Source organism: Labrus bergylta, chromosome 8, assembly GCF_963930695.1.
Source record: "Labrus bergylta chromosome 8, fLabBer1.1, whole genome shotgun sequence".
In the NCBI taxonomy this organism is placed as follows: domain Eukaryota; kingdom Metazoa; phylum Chordata; class Actinopteri; order Labriformes; family Labridae; genus Labrus; species Labrus bergylta.
In genome coordinates this window covers 17,886,317-17,905,189 of record NC_089202.1, presented here as the reverse complement: position 1 = coordinate 17,905,189, position 18,873 = coordinate 17,886,317, and the positions used below count along the sequence as shown (strand labels likewise).

The following is an 18,873-nucleotide window of genomic DNA, read 5'->3' as shown; positions in this document are numbered from 1 at the left end:
CCGCCCTGGGTTCGAATCCGACCTGTGGCTTCTGGCATATCATTCCCCACTCTCTCCCCGTCTTTTTTAATCTATCCACTGACATGTCTCTCTAATAAAGTCATAAAAAGCCCCAAAATATATTGCAAAGTATATCTCGTTCATTTGATCAAAAAAGGGAAAAATGTATAAGTGCTATGCTAAGCTAACCTTCTGTTCAGTTCACTTCAGTTTATTGCCATTTGTAGCATGAAAACCACATTGGAAAACATTTGCAAGAGGTTAGCACTCGCTTCATATTTAACAAACAAACAGGAGAGAGAGGAGTTATATGTCCAGCTGTAAGCCAGTTAGTGGAAGAAGAGTTTTCCAAAATGACAAATCGTTCCTTTAAGTATCAAGATTGCCAAATTGTGTTTGTTTCCAAAATGTTTGTAAAATTCCAAACGTCTTTATGTTGGCAACATTTTCTGTGCAGATGAAAAAGGCAGACACTGTTCATGATTAATGATGCCAAGTATTGATTGATGTTAAATAAAGTGAACACAGAAAGTGTTTAGAATATAAATAAGAGTGTATATGGAGATAAGTGATACCAGTGAACAGATGCCAGTGAGTCCCCCTCTCCATTCCTCAGAGGGGAGCTAATTGCCCTCTCTTGCACCCAATTACAGTTTCCTTATCATCCACACTTGAGATAGCAATTTCCTTCTCCAAGTCAATGAATACCAGTCTGCTTCAACCTTCTGCTAAAGTAAATCAATAATTATGGCGGCATTTTGAGACATATGCAGCGTTACCTCTTATTTCATGTTCAATTAGGAAAAGAAGTAGGCCGAACAAATTGAATGTTGGTAAACAGAAACTTAGCATGGAAGCTCTTCCATAGCTGCTCCAAGCTGCCGGAAGAAAACATCAATTACTGGAATGTTTCTAAAAGCACAATAAATATATCTTTAAGGAAGGGCTCTTAATCAATACATGTATTTTGTACATGTTTTTACTGACTTTTTTTTTTGTTGCTGAAAAAAGTTCTTAATTGATTTGCCAAATACTGAAAATCTTAACTTCCCACAGAAGGTTTTTTCTTCTGTACTGCCTACGACTCAATCTGTCCATCCACCTGTTTAGCAAGTGAGATTATTTCTGTCAAATATTAGTGCCTACTGCTACGCTTATTTGTACCTTCTTCTACATAACCATAATCTATAGCTGATAGGTCATTAGCCAAGAGTTTGCCCTCATAATTACTGCTTATAAATAATAAAGGTAGGAAGTTGTTGAACATTAATTTTGATCTAAATATGCTTTCTCTTACTTTTTTCTTACAAGAGCCATAATAAGAAACGCATATTAAGATCATAATCATTTGCCAACAAAGGTCTGTTGAGTATAGCAGGTTGACGTTTAAGTTGCTGTCTCAAAGTTAAAGTAAAGCTATGCCACCAAAGGACACACATGGTTCCAAATGTTCACCCTCTGTCATGTGAGGTGATTAAAAGTGATCTGATGTATCAACTGTGACACGATTCTCCACCAGAGAAGAAACTGAGTGATTGACATCAGACCAGCACGGTCATATGTCAAAAAAAAAAACTTTCCAAAGTCTGATTTCACACTTTGAAGTCACCATCCAAATCACACATTTAAATACGTAGCTCAGGTGTTGCTCTTTGATTGGACATTTCCAATCAGCACCTTTTGTAGGCTGACCTAAGATTAGAAACCTTGTCCATGCTTTTCTAAAGTACTTTCTGTAGACACAAAAATATGATGTTTATCTAATCAGCACAACACCATGCAAAGGCATTTCTCCTAAGAGAGGCGGGTTTTTTTTCCCCTGCCCTCTCCTCAGGTGTAATCAGAGGTGTTATTCATCACCGCTGCTTCTTGTGTAAAGAAAGCAGAAAGGTTTGCAGCATTAAGTCACTGCTCCTGTATACAGAACTGTTTCTGCACTTGTGTTTTTCCTCTGAGGACGACAGTGGACAATATCATTTTCCATGCACCCACAATGACTTTTATAGGAGTTCATGCAAACTGCCTCAAACCACCAATAACCCAACTTCTGTGAGTGGACTGAAAATCATCCTGAATAAACAAATGCAAACAGTTTTATGCAATGCATTGTCTCCAAACAGGATGTAGCTCATCCTTTGCCACTGTTAGGTTACTTTTGCTCCTTTAAATGTGTTGTATCACTGGTTTTCTTTTGTAACATCACTAAAATAAATGTGTTTATTGTTCCCATGTTTGGAGGTAATGTCACATCTTACAGTGTTTAATGTGGAACACAGTATTTCTCTGTACATAGGAGCTGTTTTACGCCTCTGGAGTCTTAAAAGTCTTCTTTATGTACCTGCTCTCCCGGTTATAAAATACATTTACGCGAAGAAACTACAAACAAAGTAATGAAAAGTGTTTATGATGACTGCAGTGTATTATTGTTTTCCATAAACTCCTGTGAGCTGCTTTTTCGCTGACTGAGACCTCGGCTGAGTATGACATTTAATGATTTGATCTCTCGCTCTCTCTCTCTCTCTCTCCCTCTCTCGCTTCGACAGAACGGGGAGGCATCGCTCTTCGAGGTGAACATCCGTTACGTCGGCGGCTTGCTGTCAGCGTACTACCTGACAGGAGAGGAGGTAAGATTAATAGATGTCTGTTATTCCCGTGCTCTGCTGAGATCTGCTGCTTCCTTTATCCCCAACCAGGCCTACAGTGTGAATGATGAACAAGTGGGGACTGTGAGAGTGACTGCATGTGTGTTCTTCCGTCAGTGTGTGTCACCATAGAACTCAGATCCCTCGCTGTTAGTTTTCTGACCATGACAACATGACTTTGTCACACACAGCACACTCAAGGTTGATCATTTTAAATTTCAGTTATTTACAGTAGATACACTGCAAAGACTCAAATCTTACCAAGAGTATTTGTCTAATTAGTAAAAAATGTCAAATTGCACTTATAAGAAACATTTACCTGACATGTCCAGATAAAGTCTTTTTTCAAGATATTACAAGCAAAAAATAAGACCTGAATTGCTTGAAATAAGGAAAAAAAGTTATCGATGCAGGAAGCAAATGTTTCCTGAAGAAAGGTAAAGATCTCATTTCAGGAAACTCGAGGCAATTTTTCTTGCTGCACAGATATCTATCTTTTTAGATTTCTTTTTGGGCTCCTTGCCTTTCTTTGATAGGACAGTGGATCGAAACCAGGAGAGAGATTGGGTAATGACATGCAGGAAAGGAGCCTCAGGTCGTACCTGAACCCAGGCAGGCCACTTTGTGGAATAACATCAATATGGGTGCGACCTAACCAAGATGTATATCTGGACTTGTCAGGTGAATGTAGCTTAAAATAAATGTAATGACAAATACACTTAGTAGAATTTGAGTTTTTGCAGTGTCATTTATTAAAGTTGCTTTGAGGAACTTTTTTTGTTTGTGATGATTTGCCGCCCCCTGTGGACAAAGAGATACCTCTTTTCTCCTTGCTGATATTGTCCTGCACATGTGCAAGTCCTGACAAAATGTCATGGGTCTGTCAGTTAACTATAGCCATGACTGTGATTATTTGTGGAATGTGATTAAAGGCTGAGTGGCAGTGCGCTGTCAGTGGTCCAATTGGACACCTATCCCATGGCAATGATTACAGGCGTGACTTCTAAATAGAGGTAAATAGTCAGCCCTGTACATTTGTTTGAATATACTCTTAAAGCATTATTAAGACAATATGAAAAGCAAGTAAATTAAACTCAGAACAAAAAGGTTGTTTGTTTTGATTTGAGTCAAAATGATGAGAATTGCCCGTCTTAGCTTGAACAGTTACCACGGTTGTGTCCTTGAAGAAGCGGTCTTGCTCCATTGAAGCTGCTTAGTCTAACAGCCTGTGGTTACAATGGAAAGCTACCAGGTGTGACGCTGTGAAACTTTATGAGTGTGATGCTCGGCCTTGCCAGAAAAGAAGTTCTAGAGTCCAGTAAACCTTGGCTGAATAAATAAAGGTATAAAACTGTCCTGTGACAACCACACGGCACCAATGGTCCAGTCCATTATGAGGGCATCGTGAAGTCACTGGAGGTAATGATGCTGTAATGAGCACCTGCCTGTAGCAGCCTCCTGGAGTTAACCCTCTACATACATACATACATACATACACTGCACTTGTACTGTTTGTGAACGCAGCTCAATGGAAGAGGCTAGAATCTGTGCAGGAGCTGAGTTAATGGAAGGAGAGGATCCTGTGACATACGAACACTCAAGTCTCTTAATGGACATTGATTTGCAGGCCGAGTGAGTCGAGGGGAGAGCAGCATAAAATTGTCCACTGCTGCTGAATGAGTGAAATATGAATACATTGTTGGAGCCTGGAAGATATTATTGAATCCATTATTCCACATTTGCGTGCCCATTAAATGCCATGCAGAAAATGTTCCTCTATTTTATTTGCTGGAGCATGGAAATTTCTATATGTTGCTTCGATAATGACATTTTCTTATATGGGTGCGTGTGTGCAAGAGTGTGCAGAGAAAAGAGTGTATTATCCATGGCGTTTGCTCTTATCTCACCATTTCACACAAGGACAGGAATACCAGCTAGAGACACCATCCAACAGCAACCTTTAACTCCTTCACACTTCTTCCTCACTCCTTTGCTCCAGTGCGTTCACACCTTCTACTCCATGCCCTCATTTACCAGACAGTTTTGGTGCCTGTCGTCCTGCATCAGTTTCCACATTCAGGCAAGCAAATATTTCAGGTCTTTATGACCCGTTAGATTTATATTTATCATCTTTGGAGTTTAGAAATACCTCCTGCTAAACTTTTTATGTCATAAACAGTCACAAAGAGGCAGAGAGCGGACGGAAAAGACACTTTTTGTTACAAGGATAGTTGAATGGTTCCTCTTTTTAAATTCTGTAAACACACAGGAAACGACCCAAGTTCAATATAGAATGTGTTTAAAATCACAATCCCCACACTTACATGCTGTAAAAAATGATCTTGCATTAATCTTGCATAGGCTAAGTATTTTTGTTATTGCAGTTTTAGCGATTCTTCTCTTAACTGAACAGATTGGGTTTTGCAAATCCTTGCAAGTTTGCAAAAGTACTTGCCTTTCTTTATCAAATTAGAGAAAGCACCATCAGGAGGCAGTGAACCAAGAACCAATTCCTAGTTTTATTTCCCTTACAGCACCAAAAATTGTGCCTAATTTTCTCCTACTGTCTGCTCCATGTCGAGGTCTAGATCTGTACTTCCATTCTCTCGCTCAGAGCTGCACTCTCATGCTGACAAAGCTCATTACGTCTACAGATATTTGAGGGGAGACTTTTTTCCAGTATATTGCGAACTGCGAAAAAAAGCTTCCCTTGATGGAGCAAGCAAGGGCAAATTGCACAGAAAAAAAACCCCACTTGCTTTGTGCATAACGGCACAAAACCTGTATCTGCCCAGTCGAACCCCAGTCAAACTGATTTAACACCCATTTATTGTATCAATTATAGTTATGGCAAAGTAATATTGACAGACTGTATTAACAGATAACAGATAGATTACATGTGTTTTGTGAATTAGATGGTATCTTTTTGTCTCATTTGCAGCTTTAGTGTTGAAAAAGCTGCACAATCATTTTCATGAATCAGGCCCTCTATCTACTCCATTTTCTCCTCCTCACCACACTGAAAACATAATTTTCTGGCTGACGACTGCAAATCTTTCTGCTCATCATTTTCTTTGATTTTAACTTTCTTACATCTAACGGTACATAATATCTGTCATGAGATGGTGCACACCACCTAGTTTTCCCTGACGGATGTATCAATAACCTTTAGCCTGGCACTATTATCCATCACATGGCTCACGTGTGTGTTTTTTGTGAAGGGTCCCTGAGAGAGAGAGATGGATCCCCCTCCCGTCCATTCCCCCATTAGCGCCTTTTCCCCGAGTGTGTGCTGTTCCATCCGAATGATAGAACCGACAGATTGAAGGTCTGTTGCTGCTGCAGAGACTTAAATCACCCGAGATACAGTTTGGGAGACTATTACTGGATGTGGATCCAGTTTGACCAGAGGACATTGGGCAGCTGGTGCCGCTGTAAATGATTGCCGAGGAGCGGGGTGATGATTATGGCTCCATGCAGGATGCAGTTTGCTAGTGAAGTGCTTGGAGCAGAACAGGAACAACACCTGACCATTAATAACCTCCTGTTGTTTTTCACTCTGTATGTGTTTGTGTGTGTGTGTGTGTGTGTGTGTGTGTGTTTACTGTTTTTATGTGTGTTTTCTTCGGGCCCCAGAAGCGTCAGGGTTAGTTTTTATGGAAGCAGTCCCCAGGTTAAGCGTCTTGTTCAAACGACTCTGGCTGCAATCGCCTCTGCAGCTTTCACCGCTCTTTCATCATCTTTCGTCACACACTCCTGGCCAGGCCAAATGGCTTCAGCAGAAGTGGCAAACTGCAGGTGTTACATGTCCATCTTTGATGAACATACTTGTGTGGCCATTTATCTGCACCCCACGGCGGCGTTACCAATGTTCCTGTTGACATTAATTGGTTACTCGTTTATTTATTAGTCTATAGTTCAAAATAAGTAAAAATGTATGCCAATTACAATTTTACAGAGACCAACTGGACTATTCCAACACCAGCAGTCGGTTTCAGTCGATGCTATTTGATGCTAATTAGCAAAAACCAAACATTTGCCTGGAAGGTCGTACAGCCAATATTCAGGTCTTCTCTGATACTACTGTTGTCTTTTCACTGTGTCACTTTATCTACAGTTGGCAGATCATTTAGCAGATTGTAGCCTAGATCTTACTATTGACACTATTTTCATGCCTGAATGGTTAATATAAAGCCGGAATCTGCAGCTGATTAGCTTATCTTAGCTAATTAAGCTGGCATAAACATTGGGAGCAGGGGGTAACAGCTAGCACAGTTCTTTGGAAAGATAACAAAAATTACCTACACAATAGAATAACCTCCAGTTCTCCTATTACATATAGGGTTAGTCTATTTAAAAAGCTGTAAAAGTGCAAAGCTAAGCTAACTTGCTCTTAGCCGTAGGCTAGCTTCAAACTGCCAAAGAAACAGGAAAGAGAGAAGTTGAGGCATTTCTGCAACTACAAGCCAGTTAGTAAAACAAGGGTTTAACAGAATTACATCAACCATACTTTTTCAAAAAGGAAAAATTAATGGAGATATTTGAGTTTGTCTTCAATGTAAAACTCTTTCCAGAAGTTCCAGAAGTTGCTAACAAGTAGCTATTTTAATCATTAGCTTTGTGGCTAACTGAGGCCACTGTTGTTCTTAAACTGTTCTTATGCTTACATTGTCCCTATCTTGACATTAGTGACAATGTAAGTGATTAAAAAGAGAGAGAGTTAAAAGAGTCTGTATCGCATAGTTTGTCACATTTATTTTAAAGACATGGTTTCACAATCAACGCTTATCTTCTGCGAGCGAACCATCCTCTAGCAGTTCTTACTGTATCAGAAGAAATTGTATACATTTATATTTCCAACCCAGAGTTCTCCAAAGGCACTTGAACCCTGACAGGAAAGCCAAGATGTGCTCCTCACAGCTCTTTTCATCGTCTGATACAGTTTTCACAGCTTCCAGTTAAAGAAATTGTTTCCAGTTTCTTTTGGAGTGTGTTTAGCTCAGCAGAGGAGCTTTGTCCTCAGATTGCTTGTTTCATTGGACCAATTATCCATTAATCCCTAATTTTCCAAGAAATAAATTATTTTCAGTGAATCCTCAAACAATAAGCTCAGACCAGTAAGTGTGTTTTTTTGCCAAATGATTGACTCCGTTAGTGATTTAAAAATTTTGTCAAATAATTCTTATTGTGTTCTTATTCGTACAAAATCATTCTTTTTCTTCTCAAATACTCCATATTTCACACATATAAGCTTGTATGTGTTCGTCATTTGATCATCTCTAGAAAGAGTGTGTGTGCAGCTCTTGTAGTTGTCTCTGTACAGCATAAGCATGTAAGTCTTTCCAGGTTTGTTTGCATCTTCTGAGTGCTCCTCTTTTCACCTTCTTATGAGAAAATGCATGTTTGTTTGTCAACTCGACCTCAGTTTCTCCCCTGCATGCCTACGTGCAGGGGAGTGTGTGCGTGGGGTGTGTTTCATTTGTCCGTGTCCATTTGTATGCATGTAAAATGTGTGTGGTGGTGAGACCTTGTTGTCTCATCCTCTTCCCCTTGCAGGAACACAGATGAGTGAAAAGAAACAGAGAAAAAGAGGGAGGGAGGGGAGAGAGAGGGAATGAATTCAATCAGCCTTGTGTGAAAATTGCCTGTAGGCTGAGCTGAAGCAGCAGGAGGAGAGAGGGAGGCAGCAGCCGGCAGAGGAGAGGAGAGACGTGTGTTCATATGCTCATCAGCAAGAGGAAAGATGAGATGAAGAGAGAGAGAGAGAGAGAGAGAGAGAGAGAGAGAGGCAGGGGGGAGATCAGGGGGAGGTGAGGAAGAGACGATGTGAGCTGAACGGAAAATGTGAGAGTGCAATAGAAAGTGATGCAGACAGGGAGGCCGGAGGAGAGGGGAGATAGAAAAGATAGAAAGAAAAAGAAGACACCCTGGGTAGTATCATATACGACATCCAGGGATTTTTTTTAAATTGAAATGCAGTTAAAAAAAATGAAGACATTGAGAAACTAATTAAGGCTTTTCTGGTTGACATTTAAAAAAAATATATACTTATGTCTCTGACAAAACGTTCTTCTCCATTAGCTTCTCGTTTGATTTCAACTTTTTTATAAAGTGAAATGAAACCCAGTAAAAGGTTCATTGCCTTTATGTTGTCATTAAACGCACTCGGAATGAATATGACCTATTTTTTCCACATTATTGATTCTTTATTTGCTGGTTAAGTGCGAGATAAAAGTTTAGAGATGAACAGTAATAAGTTCTGCTGGCTGCTCATAGCAGTTTGGTTTTAAAGTGGCATCCTCGAGAATAGAGCAGATAAATTAATTTCAACAACCAGGGAATTTTGTACAATTTAGTCCTGAATACTTTCTAGTGTTGCATATTTGAAATCTTTTAATTCTTCTTTTTACAACGGAAATAATGAATCTCAGGATTTCCCCTGAATCGATATTGAATCGGGAAAAAAATAATTGCAATGCATTGATGAATCAATATTTTTAACCAGCCCTTTATATAATGACATAATATATAAAATTGCTCTTCTGTGTGACTTGTGTCTCGAGGAATTAAAGGGATTGAACTGTCAGAGAAGTGGAGATGGTCGACTGATTTATTCACGATTTTCTAAACAATTCAGGTTTCTGTTTTTCTTTATAGTAAAATCCTCTGCCAGCATGCAGCACTGCAGTGCAATTATTTCACCAACAACTTAAATAATAAGGACAAACAATGGCTAAACAGGTACATTAAGTTATCATATCATCATCATATCATATATGCAGTACAAACGTTTTGATCTCCTACTCCTTTTATCCACATCCCAAAATGTCCTTGAGCAAGTCTCTATTTGCTATAAAACCTGAGGCCTTCGGTTGCATGGTAGTTTGCTGCCATTGCCGTGTGAATGGTTGAAGGAGCAGCTAAATTGCAAAGCACTTTAAAAGAATAAATAATATTAAATGTGGAAGGACTCGTAAAAATGTTTTGATTTAAAGTAAACATTGTCAAAAGAGGATGATTGGTCCTTTAAAGGTGGCAGAGTTCCCGGGAACTGAACGTGGGCTGATTTGCCATGCAGTGACAATCCATCAGCCAGGTGTAGTATAGAGTCATCTGAAGGAGTTTCAAGTGCAGTTCTCCTTCTGATATAGAGGAGGAGGATCCTACAGTAGGAGATGATAGACAGCTGTCAGCCTCGCCCGAATACTTAAAGCAGCCTGAGACTGACTCCAACTCGAGAGGAATACAAAGTATTGTTGTTGAGTTGTCAGGATAATAGTTATATATTCTAGAGACAAAGCAGCTCAGAAAGTCAGCATCATTTATAAAGTACATTTATAACAAGTGTATGAAAGGTAAATAATGAATTAGACATTTAAAACGAGCAACAAAACAGACTGAAAATAAAAGGTTAAATGAAATGGAATTAAATGTCTAACATTGAAAGTTAAAATGTCAATGAAAGCGCAGGGATATATGTTTAACAAAGGAAATAAAGTGAAGAGTGGCGGCTGGTGTGTCTAAAGTAACTACTAATGACAAGTTTCTGGTCTCGGGTGCTAGTATCAAGTGCTCTAAGCCTCCATTGACTCTCGTTATAAGTTGAACATGCGCATTTACTCCTCCACAACCCAAAGGTAAACAACGGAGTCAAACGTCCCATGAACTGAGACATTAAGAGTGAGTCATGCATCGTCACTGGATCAGAGCATAGACTGTTAATTAAGGTAGATCAGAGCAGCAGACCAAGCTAGCATGAGTCAGCAGTTTTTTTTTATTTTGTCCCCGCAGAGTTTAGGAAATACATTTCCTGTATGTATGTAAGTATGACATAGCAGTTTCCTAATTCAAAGATACCCCTATGCTGATTCTGTTAGCCATTTATTGGCATTTTCCAGTATGTGTTAGCATCAAGCTAATGAACTAAGGTATACATCCCGGTCTATTTGTGAGGAATTGTGCCCACCCTGGAGAACAATGCGCCAGCCGGCAGCAATTTCTTTATAGCAAAGAAGGCTTTTTCTGCCAAAGAAAGGCAAAACTGAAACAGCTTTCTTTATTGTTTAAAGCGCTGGAAAATGATAGTCTTGCAAACATGAGCTATTAACAAATTAAATCACTTGGTTTCTGATATTTCATGTTTTTGAGTCATGTTAGGAAGGAGGGATTTTCAATTGTTGTAATTGAAAGACTCCTCATGTTTTTCATCCTTTCCCATGTGTGATGGACTATTTCAGCCCATGAAAGATGCACAGAGGCATGAAAGAAAAAAGACAGATAGACTGGGAGGGGGGGGGCGGGCAGGCAAATTGGCATAGAGTGAAAGCAGGCAAGACGAAGTATCAAGAAAAAAGAGAAATTCAGACAATTGAGACAGAGTTGAAAATTTTGCCACTGAAGGAAGGTAGGGATTAGGCGACATCATTTCAGTCATCTGTATGCAGCCCCGTTATGAACCTCATTTCACTTAACGAAATCTCGTCAAGCCAGTAAATAAAGGTCAAAGCCCTCGTTCTAAAAATAAACTCTCTGCTTGAATAAACACAGCCACTCATATCATGGCATATGTTTCTCTGAGAGGTGAAATTCTAATGTGGTTCTCCTTGGGAGGAAATCATTATCCCATTACCTGCTTATTTCCATTCTGGGTCCATCACTTTCTAGCCCATAACTTCCTCCATGCAACTCTTTTGCTCTGGGATGAAGGAAAAATGTAAACATTGGATTTTTTTTTTTTTTTTTTAATCTTTTCTACTTAGGAGAGCCAGGACTGACGACAGTAGTGTTGTGTTTTTTCTATGCTAAAATGTACACACTTTCTTCTTTTCTTTTTTTGACAGCACCATTTGGTCCCTTTTTAGAACTTGGCTGCATCGTGTGAATTCCATCGTTTTTGTTGTTTCTTTGAGAGGGACTATGCCCGTTGAGGGGTGTAGTGTTTGCAAAGTCCATGTTGTTTTCCCTCTAATTGGCTGACCCACTTCTTTCTCCAAATGTGTTTTTTTTTTAAATTTTGGGTCATAACACAGGAGAGCGCTCCCACACTTACAATATAAATATCATTGAGAGAAATGGTGTAAATTATCAACTCCTCTGGGAGATGACAGCTTCTTTATTTGGATGTTTTTCTCTCTGTCGCATCATTAAGTCGCATCATTAAGAGCCGAGGGAAAGTGTCATGTTAGTTTGCAGAAGTGTGCTGCATGCATTAACGGGGGAACCAAGTTTGCTCTTACACTGAATGATTTGACCTTTTCTCGCCTGCTTGAGGAGATCATGCAGATCAAATTGATATTCATAACACAGCTAATGTGGACCAGTGTGTCTTAAGACTCAATCACCAACTGATACTCAGGAGGAATTTGAAAATGATCTGCCTGTGTGCATGTGCCCACATGTCTTTCTTTCTCTTTTTTCTCTTTGCATTTTTCATTCCTGCAGCATTCCCACAAAGATTTACTACTCCCACGGTGTTTCTGCAGTGATGCAGCTGAATTAAAAAATGTGTTGTCCTGAGAATCTCAATTTTAATATCTTTATTTTTGATGAACACAATTTGTTTAAAAAATATTAGAAAATGTAGTGAAATTGATATATTAGAATTTACCACAACTTTTCAACCCCCAGGCTGTGTCACACCCTGGTTGTGTTCTTGCCTCTGCCAGTTTGAACATTTACTGTACAAGCCAAAACACCTCACAGCACTTTGAAGGAGTGGCACAGAGAGATGCTGTGATGTTTTGGGTGTTAAGGATTATGCTTTTGTTACCCAACTGCAATGTCCCGATCAGTAAGCTCTATGTGTTTTAAGGTTTCCGGATTATTAACATTAACATAAGTTCTTATTTATATGCACATACTTGTTGTCCATATCTGTGAACAAATTTACAAGTGGGCTTTGAAGGATAACACATCTTGTTAGAGTCCAAAATCTGAGGATGAAATTTCTTTCTTAAAGGTCACATATTATTCTCCTTTTCAACCAGTTTAAATAAGTCTCAGAGCCCCCCAAAACATGTCAATGATATTTCTTGCTCGAAATCCACTCTTGTCCTGTATTTGATCATGCCTATAAACCCCTCTATTTCAGCCCTGCTCAGAACAGGCTGTTTCTGTGTCTGTAGCTTTAAATGCAAATGAGCTGTGTCTGACCACGCCCCCTCTCTGGAAGGGCTCGGGTGGCTTGGCCTTTCTCGCTCCATGTCCTATTGTTTACGGTGAGAAGGCAGACTCAGAGGGCAGAATCCACACCTAGCTGTGAGAGTGTCACCTACCTAAGGGAAGAGTTACTGCCCTTTGTGATGTCACAAGGGAAAATCTCCAAACGGCCTGTTTGAGCACACATTTTCTGAAAAGTGGAGCAGCCAAAAGACAGAAATGGATTTTTCTCATAATTGGGGGGTTTATAGACAGACCAGGGACACATATTAGTGTATAAAACACGGTAAAGTGTATATTGCATAATATGTGACCTTTGAAGCTCGCCATCTTCTTTTTTCAATAGCCTACCATCACCCACCAATCACCATAACAGTCAGCATGTGTCACAAATATTCCAATTCCACAAATGGAAAACAAGTAATTTTGGGGCGTAAATCGCAATAAACATCTCATCTAATTGAATCTAGTAACGCAGTCTGTTGGGACTTGGGTTGGGAACTTGATGGTTTTCCGACCAAGGCAGCATGGACCCAACATTTCCTTTCAGCTATTTCACTTCATGGTAGTCAATGGTGATCCTGAACCACCCACTCAGAGATATCAGACTGCTGTAAGCTCTCTGCTATTAAAGAAACAGAAAAACTGGTCTTCTGCATAGCCATGACTAATACCACACACTGACACACATTCTGCTAATGTTTCCTTTTAATATGACCTCTTTTCTGCAGTTACACCACTCACACCCGGCCACCCAAATTTCAGCCGGGGCATATACCTGCACTGTGCTATTTGTGGCCCACTGACTCAGAAACATAATGTACTCTGAATAAACTCTTTGCAGAATCACCTGGGTGCAATTACATCCTCTTCATGTGCTTTTGTCAGCCTAGTGGAACAGTGTTGAGTATTTTGTGCAGTTGCAGTTGCATTACGGGAATCTCATTTTACCCTCTGCCTCGATTTCATCTCTTATTCCTGCAGGAGGTCCTCGACTAGATTTTCTGGTATCTCTGGCTTTCGCTATAAAAAGATATGTTTCAGGTCATTAAAGAAGTATTTCGTTTTTGAATCTCTGACCCAGATATTAAGCTGCACAGTCTGATTATCAAAACCTTTTCTGGAATCTTAAGCAGCCATTGAGGGCCCTTTGTGTCTGTCATCTTCTCCTCATTTCTTTCACATCAGCATCAGAGATATGAAATCATCCTCCCTGCTGTGAGCAACGTCTCAGCAGAAAAGTGTGAGGTTTGTCTTGAGATAAATTTATGCCAGGTGTTTTTTTTCACCGTAGAGTTTATGGGGGTGTCAATTGAATAAATCTGAGCCTCAGTGGAGCAGTGGGTGCTGATATCCATTCGAGTGTGCAAGGAGAGGATCATTTTCAGCCATCCTGGAGGGAGAGGCAGGGATATACTCTCCTGCCAGTTGAAGGGTACAGTGCCTCTCCTGACACCCCATCCCCCATCACTCTGGCTGCCTCTTACATAAGCCGTGCTGAGAGGCAGAGAAAAATGAGAATATGAAGTCTGGCTGAAGAGAGAGAGAGATATATGGTGAGCCGGTGCAGGTAGGGATATATTGCTAAGATGTACTGTCTGTGTGGCAGTAATGTAGAAGAAGTGCTTCTGTGATATAAAGGAAAGTAGGACCAACTTCACAAGATTTATAGCTGATGTAATATGTTTACTTAAGCAAAAACACTGACTAGAATTTGCAGTTCTTATAATATAGTACTTATAGTTAATAAGTTAATAATAATTATTAAAGGGGGAGTACCTGAGATTGTCGCAGCTTGTTTTTAGCCTGTTTGTTGGTCTGTGCCTAAACATCTTCAGAACTGTTTGATAGAGTGCCATGACACTTGGTTCACACATTCATGCTACCCACAGAAAAAAGTTTGAACTTTTGTGAACTGCAGACTTTTCCTCACCGTCAAGTTAAAATTTGAATGTATCCAATACTTCCAAATCGTTAGCATTCAAATTAGCTGCAGCATACCAAACTAAGTGTTTCATGCTAATTAGAATATGTTGGCAAGCTTGCACTATAATGATGGAATACATACAAAAGAAAACATTATATTAAGTTGTGTTTATAGTCCGGCCCTATTGTGCTGTGATTGGCTAGGAAAGCTAATAGGAAAAAAAAAACAGGGCTTTCCCACAGAAAAGTGATTTTGAGGGCAGATTGTCAAAAAAACATTGTTAACATTGGACGTTGTTAACATTAAGTTAACCCAAGGTATGACATATATGTAACCAAGCTGATTGCTGGTGCCTTAACCTGACCAAAGGTTTACATTAGGTTTAGACACCAACACTAAGTTTAGGACCAGGTCATGGATTTGACAAAAACAGGAAGTCTTCTTGTCGTAATGCCCTGACAACAATTTTTATAGAGGATGTAAGCTAGCAGCCCTAACCTCTCCAAATTAAGACATACTAGCCAATCACAACACAGTTTTTCTAGCCAATTACAGCACAGTAGTACGAGCCAAACAACACATAGTAAGGCCGGTTTAGAAGGAAGACTATTAGGACAAAAACAGCACCATTATACGTGCTCTGCTTAGTGCATACTCGCACTGTCGTTATGCTAGCATGCTAACATTAGCGTTGAGCTCAAAGTTGAGCTGTGATTTAATTGTGTCTAGAATGGTTGTACTGTTGTGCTTGGTTCAGAGAAAAACTTAGATGAAACATTTAATGTGGTTCAGAGTTTGATGTTTTATGTGTTAATAGTACATTAACCTTGTGTTTATAGCCTCACTTTCTTTCACATTGATAAATCTCAGCTACACTCAGGCTTTTTATGAACTGGTAGCATTAGACCTAATCATTTTCACGTCGTGCTCATGTTTCTTTAAACATGATGCTCGCCCTCTGTGACTGTGGGCTAAATCATGAATATTATGTTGCAAAATAAAAATTGGAATCAATTTATGCAAGGCCTTTTAGTTCATACTTTTTTTTTCTGGCGTCATTATAGCTTCAGAAATGGAATTTGGGGAAATAAATTAGGACAGAAAGTGTGTAAATAAGCTGAATTCACACTAGCCTGCTTGTTTTAGTCTGTCTGTGTGTGATCTGCTGCCTGTGTGTGAGGAGTAGCTGCCTCTACATTTTTATCTGTTTTTCTCCTTTTGCTGAAGAGCCAGGAAGTGGTCCTGAAAGAAATTTCATTCCCTCAGATCAGACCGGATCATCATAATCGCACTGTAACCTGCCCCGCTCTGAAGTCCCCGCCGCAGGCTTAGCCGTGAAAGCAGCGCTCCTTCTCCCAAACCCTCATTCTGCCTCGTGTACAAACACGTAATCTCATTTGTGCAGAGTTAAAATAACTGTGCGCAGCTCCCCTCTTACACCTTTCACTTTTATTACAGAATTAAGAGGCTGCTGGTGAGAACAACATCGCATAACCAGCGGCTCACACATCTTGCAGTATAGCGTGTTGAGTCGTTCCATACATCAGAGGGTACGGCTGATTTAATATTTGTTTGGGTCTTGTACAGTCTTTTAATAATAGCTCACCCACTGAATAAATCTGCCTCTGAACAATGAGCTAGCAGCTTGTTTGCAGGACCTGCAGCCAGGCTGAGCTTCTTGGTAGAAATGTTTTATCATCTATACAACGTGTTTCTTCCAAACACTGATTCTGATAATATTCCAATGCCTTAAACCCCTCTGGAGCTTGTATGATTTTGCATTTCCTCTTTTCGTTCCTCTTTCCTATAGCTGTATTTATATGATTTAAAGATGAATAACACAATGAGATACAAATTTAAACATAAAGAAAACGTTATTCCAGCTTTAAGTACAATACTTGGACATGCATTAAAACAAAATAAAAACAAATCTGGAAAATTAAACAACAGAAGAGGGGGTAGGTGTGAATAAATGCTGCTAGTTTTCATTAATGATTTGCTCTCTGCTTACACCACACTGGTGGAAAAGGTGCATTGATGACAATGATTCTGCCTGTAAGAAAGTATGGAAGAACGAGACATTGGTGGCTCTGTGGTGGGTGCGTGAGCCCCATGTGCTGTGGTCCTCTGGGTGGGTGGCTCAGGTTCTGGTCCGACCTGTGGCTCCTTTCCCCCGCATGTCATTCCCCACTCTCTCTCGCTCACCCTGATATCTGACTCTGTCCACTGTCCTATCCCTCCAAAAAGGCATAATAAACCCAAAAATAAACCTACTACTGTACAACTGAACTTCCAGGGATATGTTTGTATGAGAGACTAAATTATAACATGATTTTTATTGTTGTCGTTCTGTGAGAAAACACTGAAGCTTCTCTTTTTTAAACATAATTGTTCCCCTTAATGTGTCCCTACCTTCTACCTATCAGTCCGTTAGTTTTCTTCCTGGAGAAAACCTTCAATTAGACCTTTTTTTCCCGGTACATGCCTTTCCTGCTGGAGTAATTGGACTCAGCCTGGGAGAGTTTTGGCACAGGACCAAATGAGCCCAATCCTCAAAAGACGCTCTTTGTGACACATTGTGTGTGTGTGTGTGTGTGTGTGTGTGTGTGTGTGTGTGTGTGTGTGTGTGTGTGTGTGTGTGTGTGTGTGTGTGTGTGTGTGTGTGTGTGTGTGTGTGTGTGTGTGTTTTTTTTCTCACAAGTCTCGCCAGTCAGTAAGGACGTGAGACAAGACAAACAAATGAAAAACCCTGGGATCATTTGGCCCGTTCTTAATGATGTCAGCCTTCTGGCATCCCAGCCTTTTCATTCAGACTCCACCATCGGGCCTTATTTCTACAAGCTTCAGTGCTCCTGTCTGCCCATCAGCAATTAAATGAGAGAAAATGATGAGTTGAGGACATAATCAAACTTTTCAATAAATACTTTTGATTGACAGCGGGCACAGAGAAGCTTCTTTTTAAGGGACTGGATAGTTTTGTGATGTTTTTCAGCCCTCCAAAGACACAAGAATTGGATTTAGCAAAAAGAGGCCCCATTTTTGTGTCAGTGCATGGTGAAGCATTATTTAAGGGGCCCAAGAGCTGGCTTTCAACAGCGAAAGTATCGACCCTGATGGCTTCGGCTGCAATCAATGCCTTCCTGGAAAGGGAGAGTCTGTGTGTGTGTGTGTGTGTGGGTGTGTGCGTGTGTGTGTGTGTGTGTGTGTGTTGGGACTAGTGGCTGACTTCATGGTGCATGCAGATCATGTAGTTGTGCAGCAAAAGTAAGATACAGAAAGAGAGACAAGAGAATCTCCTTACTTTCAAACAAGTTAACAAAGCAATGAATGTAAATGTGTCTGAATGTGAGCTGAGATGTTGCAGCCAGTATGACATAAAGTTGTGAGTGTATAAAAAGAGCATGAAGCAGAACTGACACTAAATGAAAGTTTTGTCCTATTTTTATTGAATCCAACTGAACATAAACATGTTCAAAAATGATAGCACTTGTTTTTTTTGCTGCTCGAAGTGTATTTTGAATGCTCACAATGCGTCCATAACCGATTTTTTTATTCAAAACAAGAACCCAGTGAAATCAGTTTGGGTGTCGGCCTCTCTAAACATAAGCTGGAGAGATAAACGCGTGTGCCAGTGTCAGTTTGTACATCTTTGTTTGCCGACAAAACAATCCTGCTCATACCAAATATGAAAGGTGCGGCGCATTGAATATGATGTCCCACACTCCATAAACACAAACACGGTGTCACAAAGAGCAGACAGGGCGGCTCCTGGCCTCGGAACAAACAAGCCGGAGCAGAACAGCGGAGATTACTGACAGTAAAGTTGATTCAAAGTGAATTTTGGGTCAAGAGGGAATCTTGAGCGGCAATATTGCCACAGAGGCAGCATGACAACAATATGAAAAACAGTACCATTTGGTGTAGAGGACTTGGTATGTCTTATTGAATTCCATTTCCCCTGATTAATGTGTCTGCGCCGTCCCCAGCGTTGCCAAACAGGCACAAACATCCGCAGTTTTTCAATTCCAGATCTAATTGAGTGTGTTTTTCATGAAGCTGCAGCGGTCATTAATTAAGAACATAAAAAGTAGCACATTAATCGTTGGGCACGCGGGTTAGAAAACCTACTTGCAGTAATCAATTAGA

At 40.1% G+C, this 18,873-nt stretch overlaps 1 protein-coding gene across 3 annotated transcripts in view; it reads left to right on the top strand.

Moving 5' to 3' along the window:
- The window catches only part of LOC109983706 (mannosyl-oligosaccharide 1,2-alpha-mannosidase IA), a 201,645-nt gene that overhangs the window by 128,671 nt on the left and 54,101 nt on the right, over nt 1–18,873 (top strand). For all 3 annotated transcript variants that reach the window (XM_020633533.3, XM_020633534.3, XM_065958216.1), the window contains exon 4: nt 2,544–2,624. In XM_020633533.3, coding sequence (XP_020489189.1) covers nt 2,544–2,624 — 81 coding nt within the window. The remainder of the gene's footprint in view (nt 1–2,543; nt 2,625–18,873) is intronic.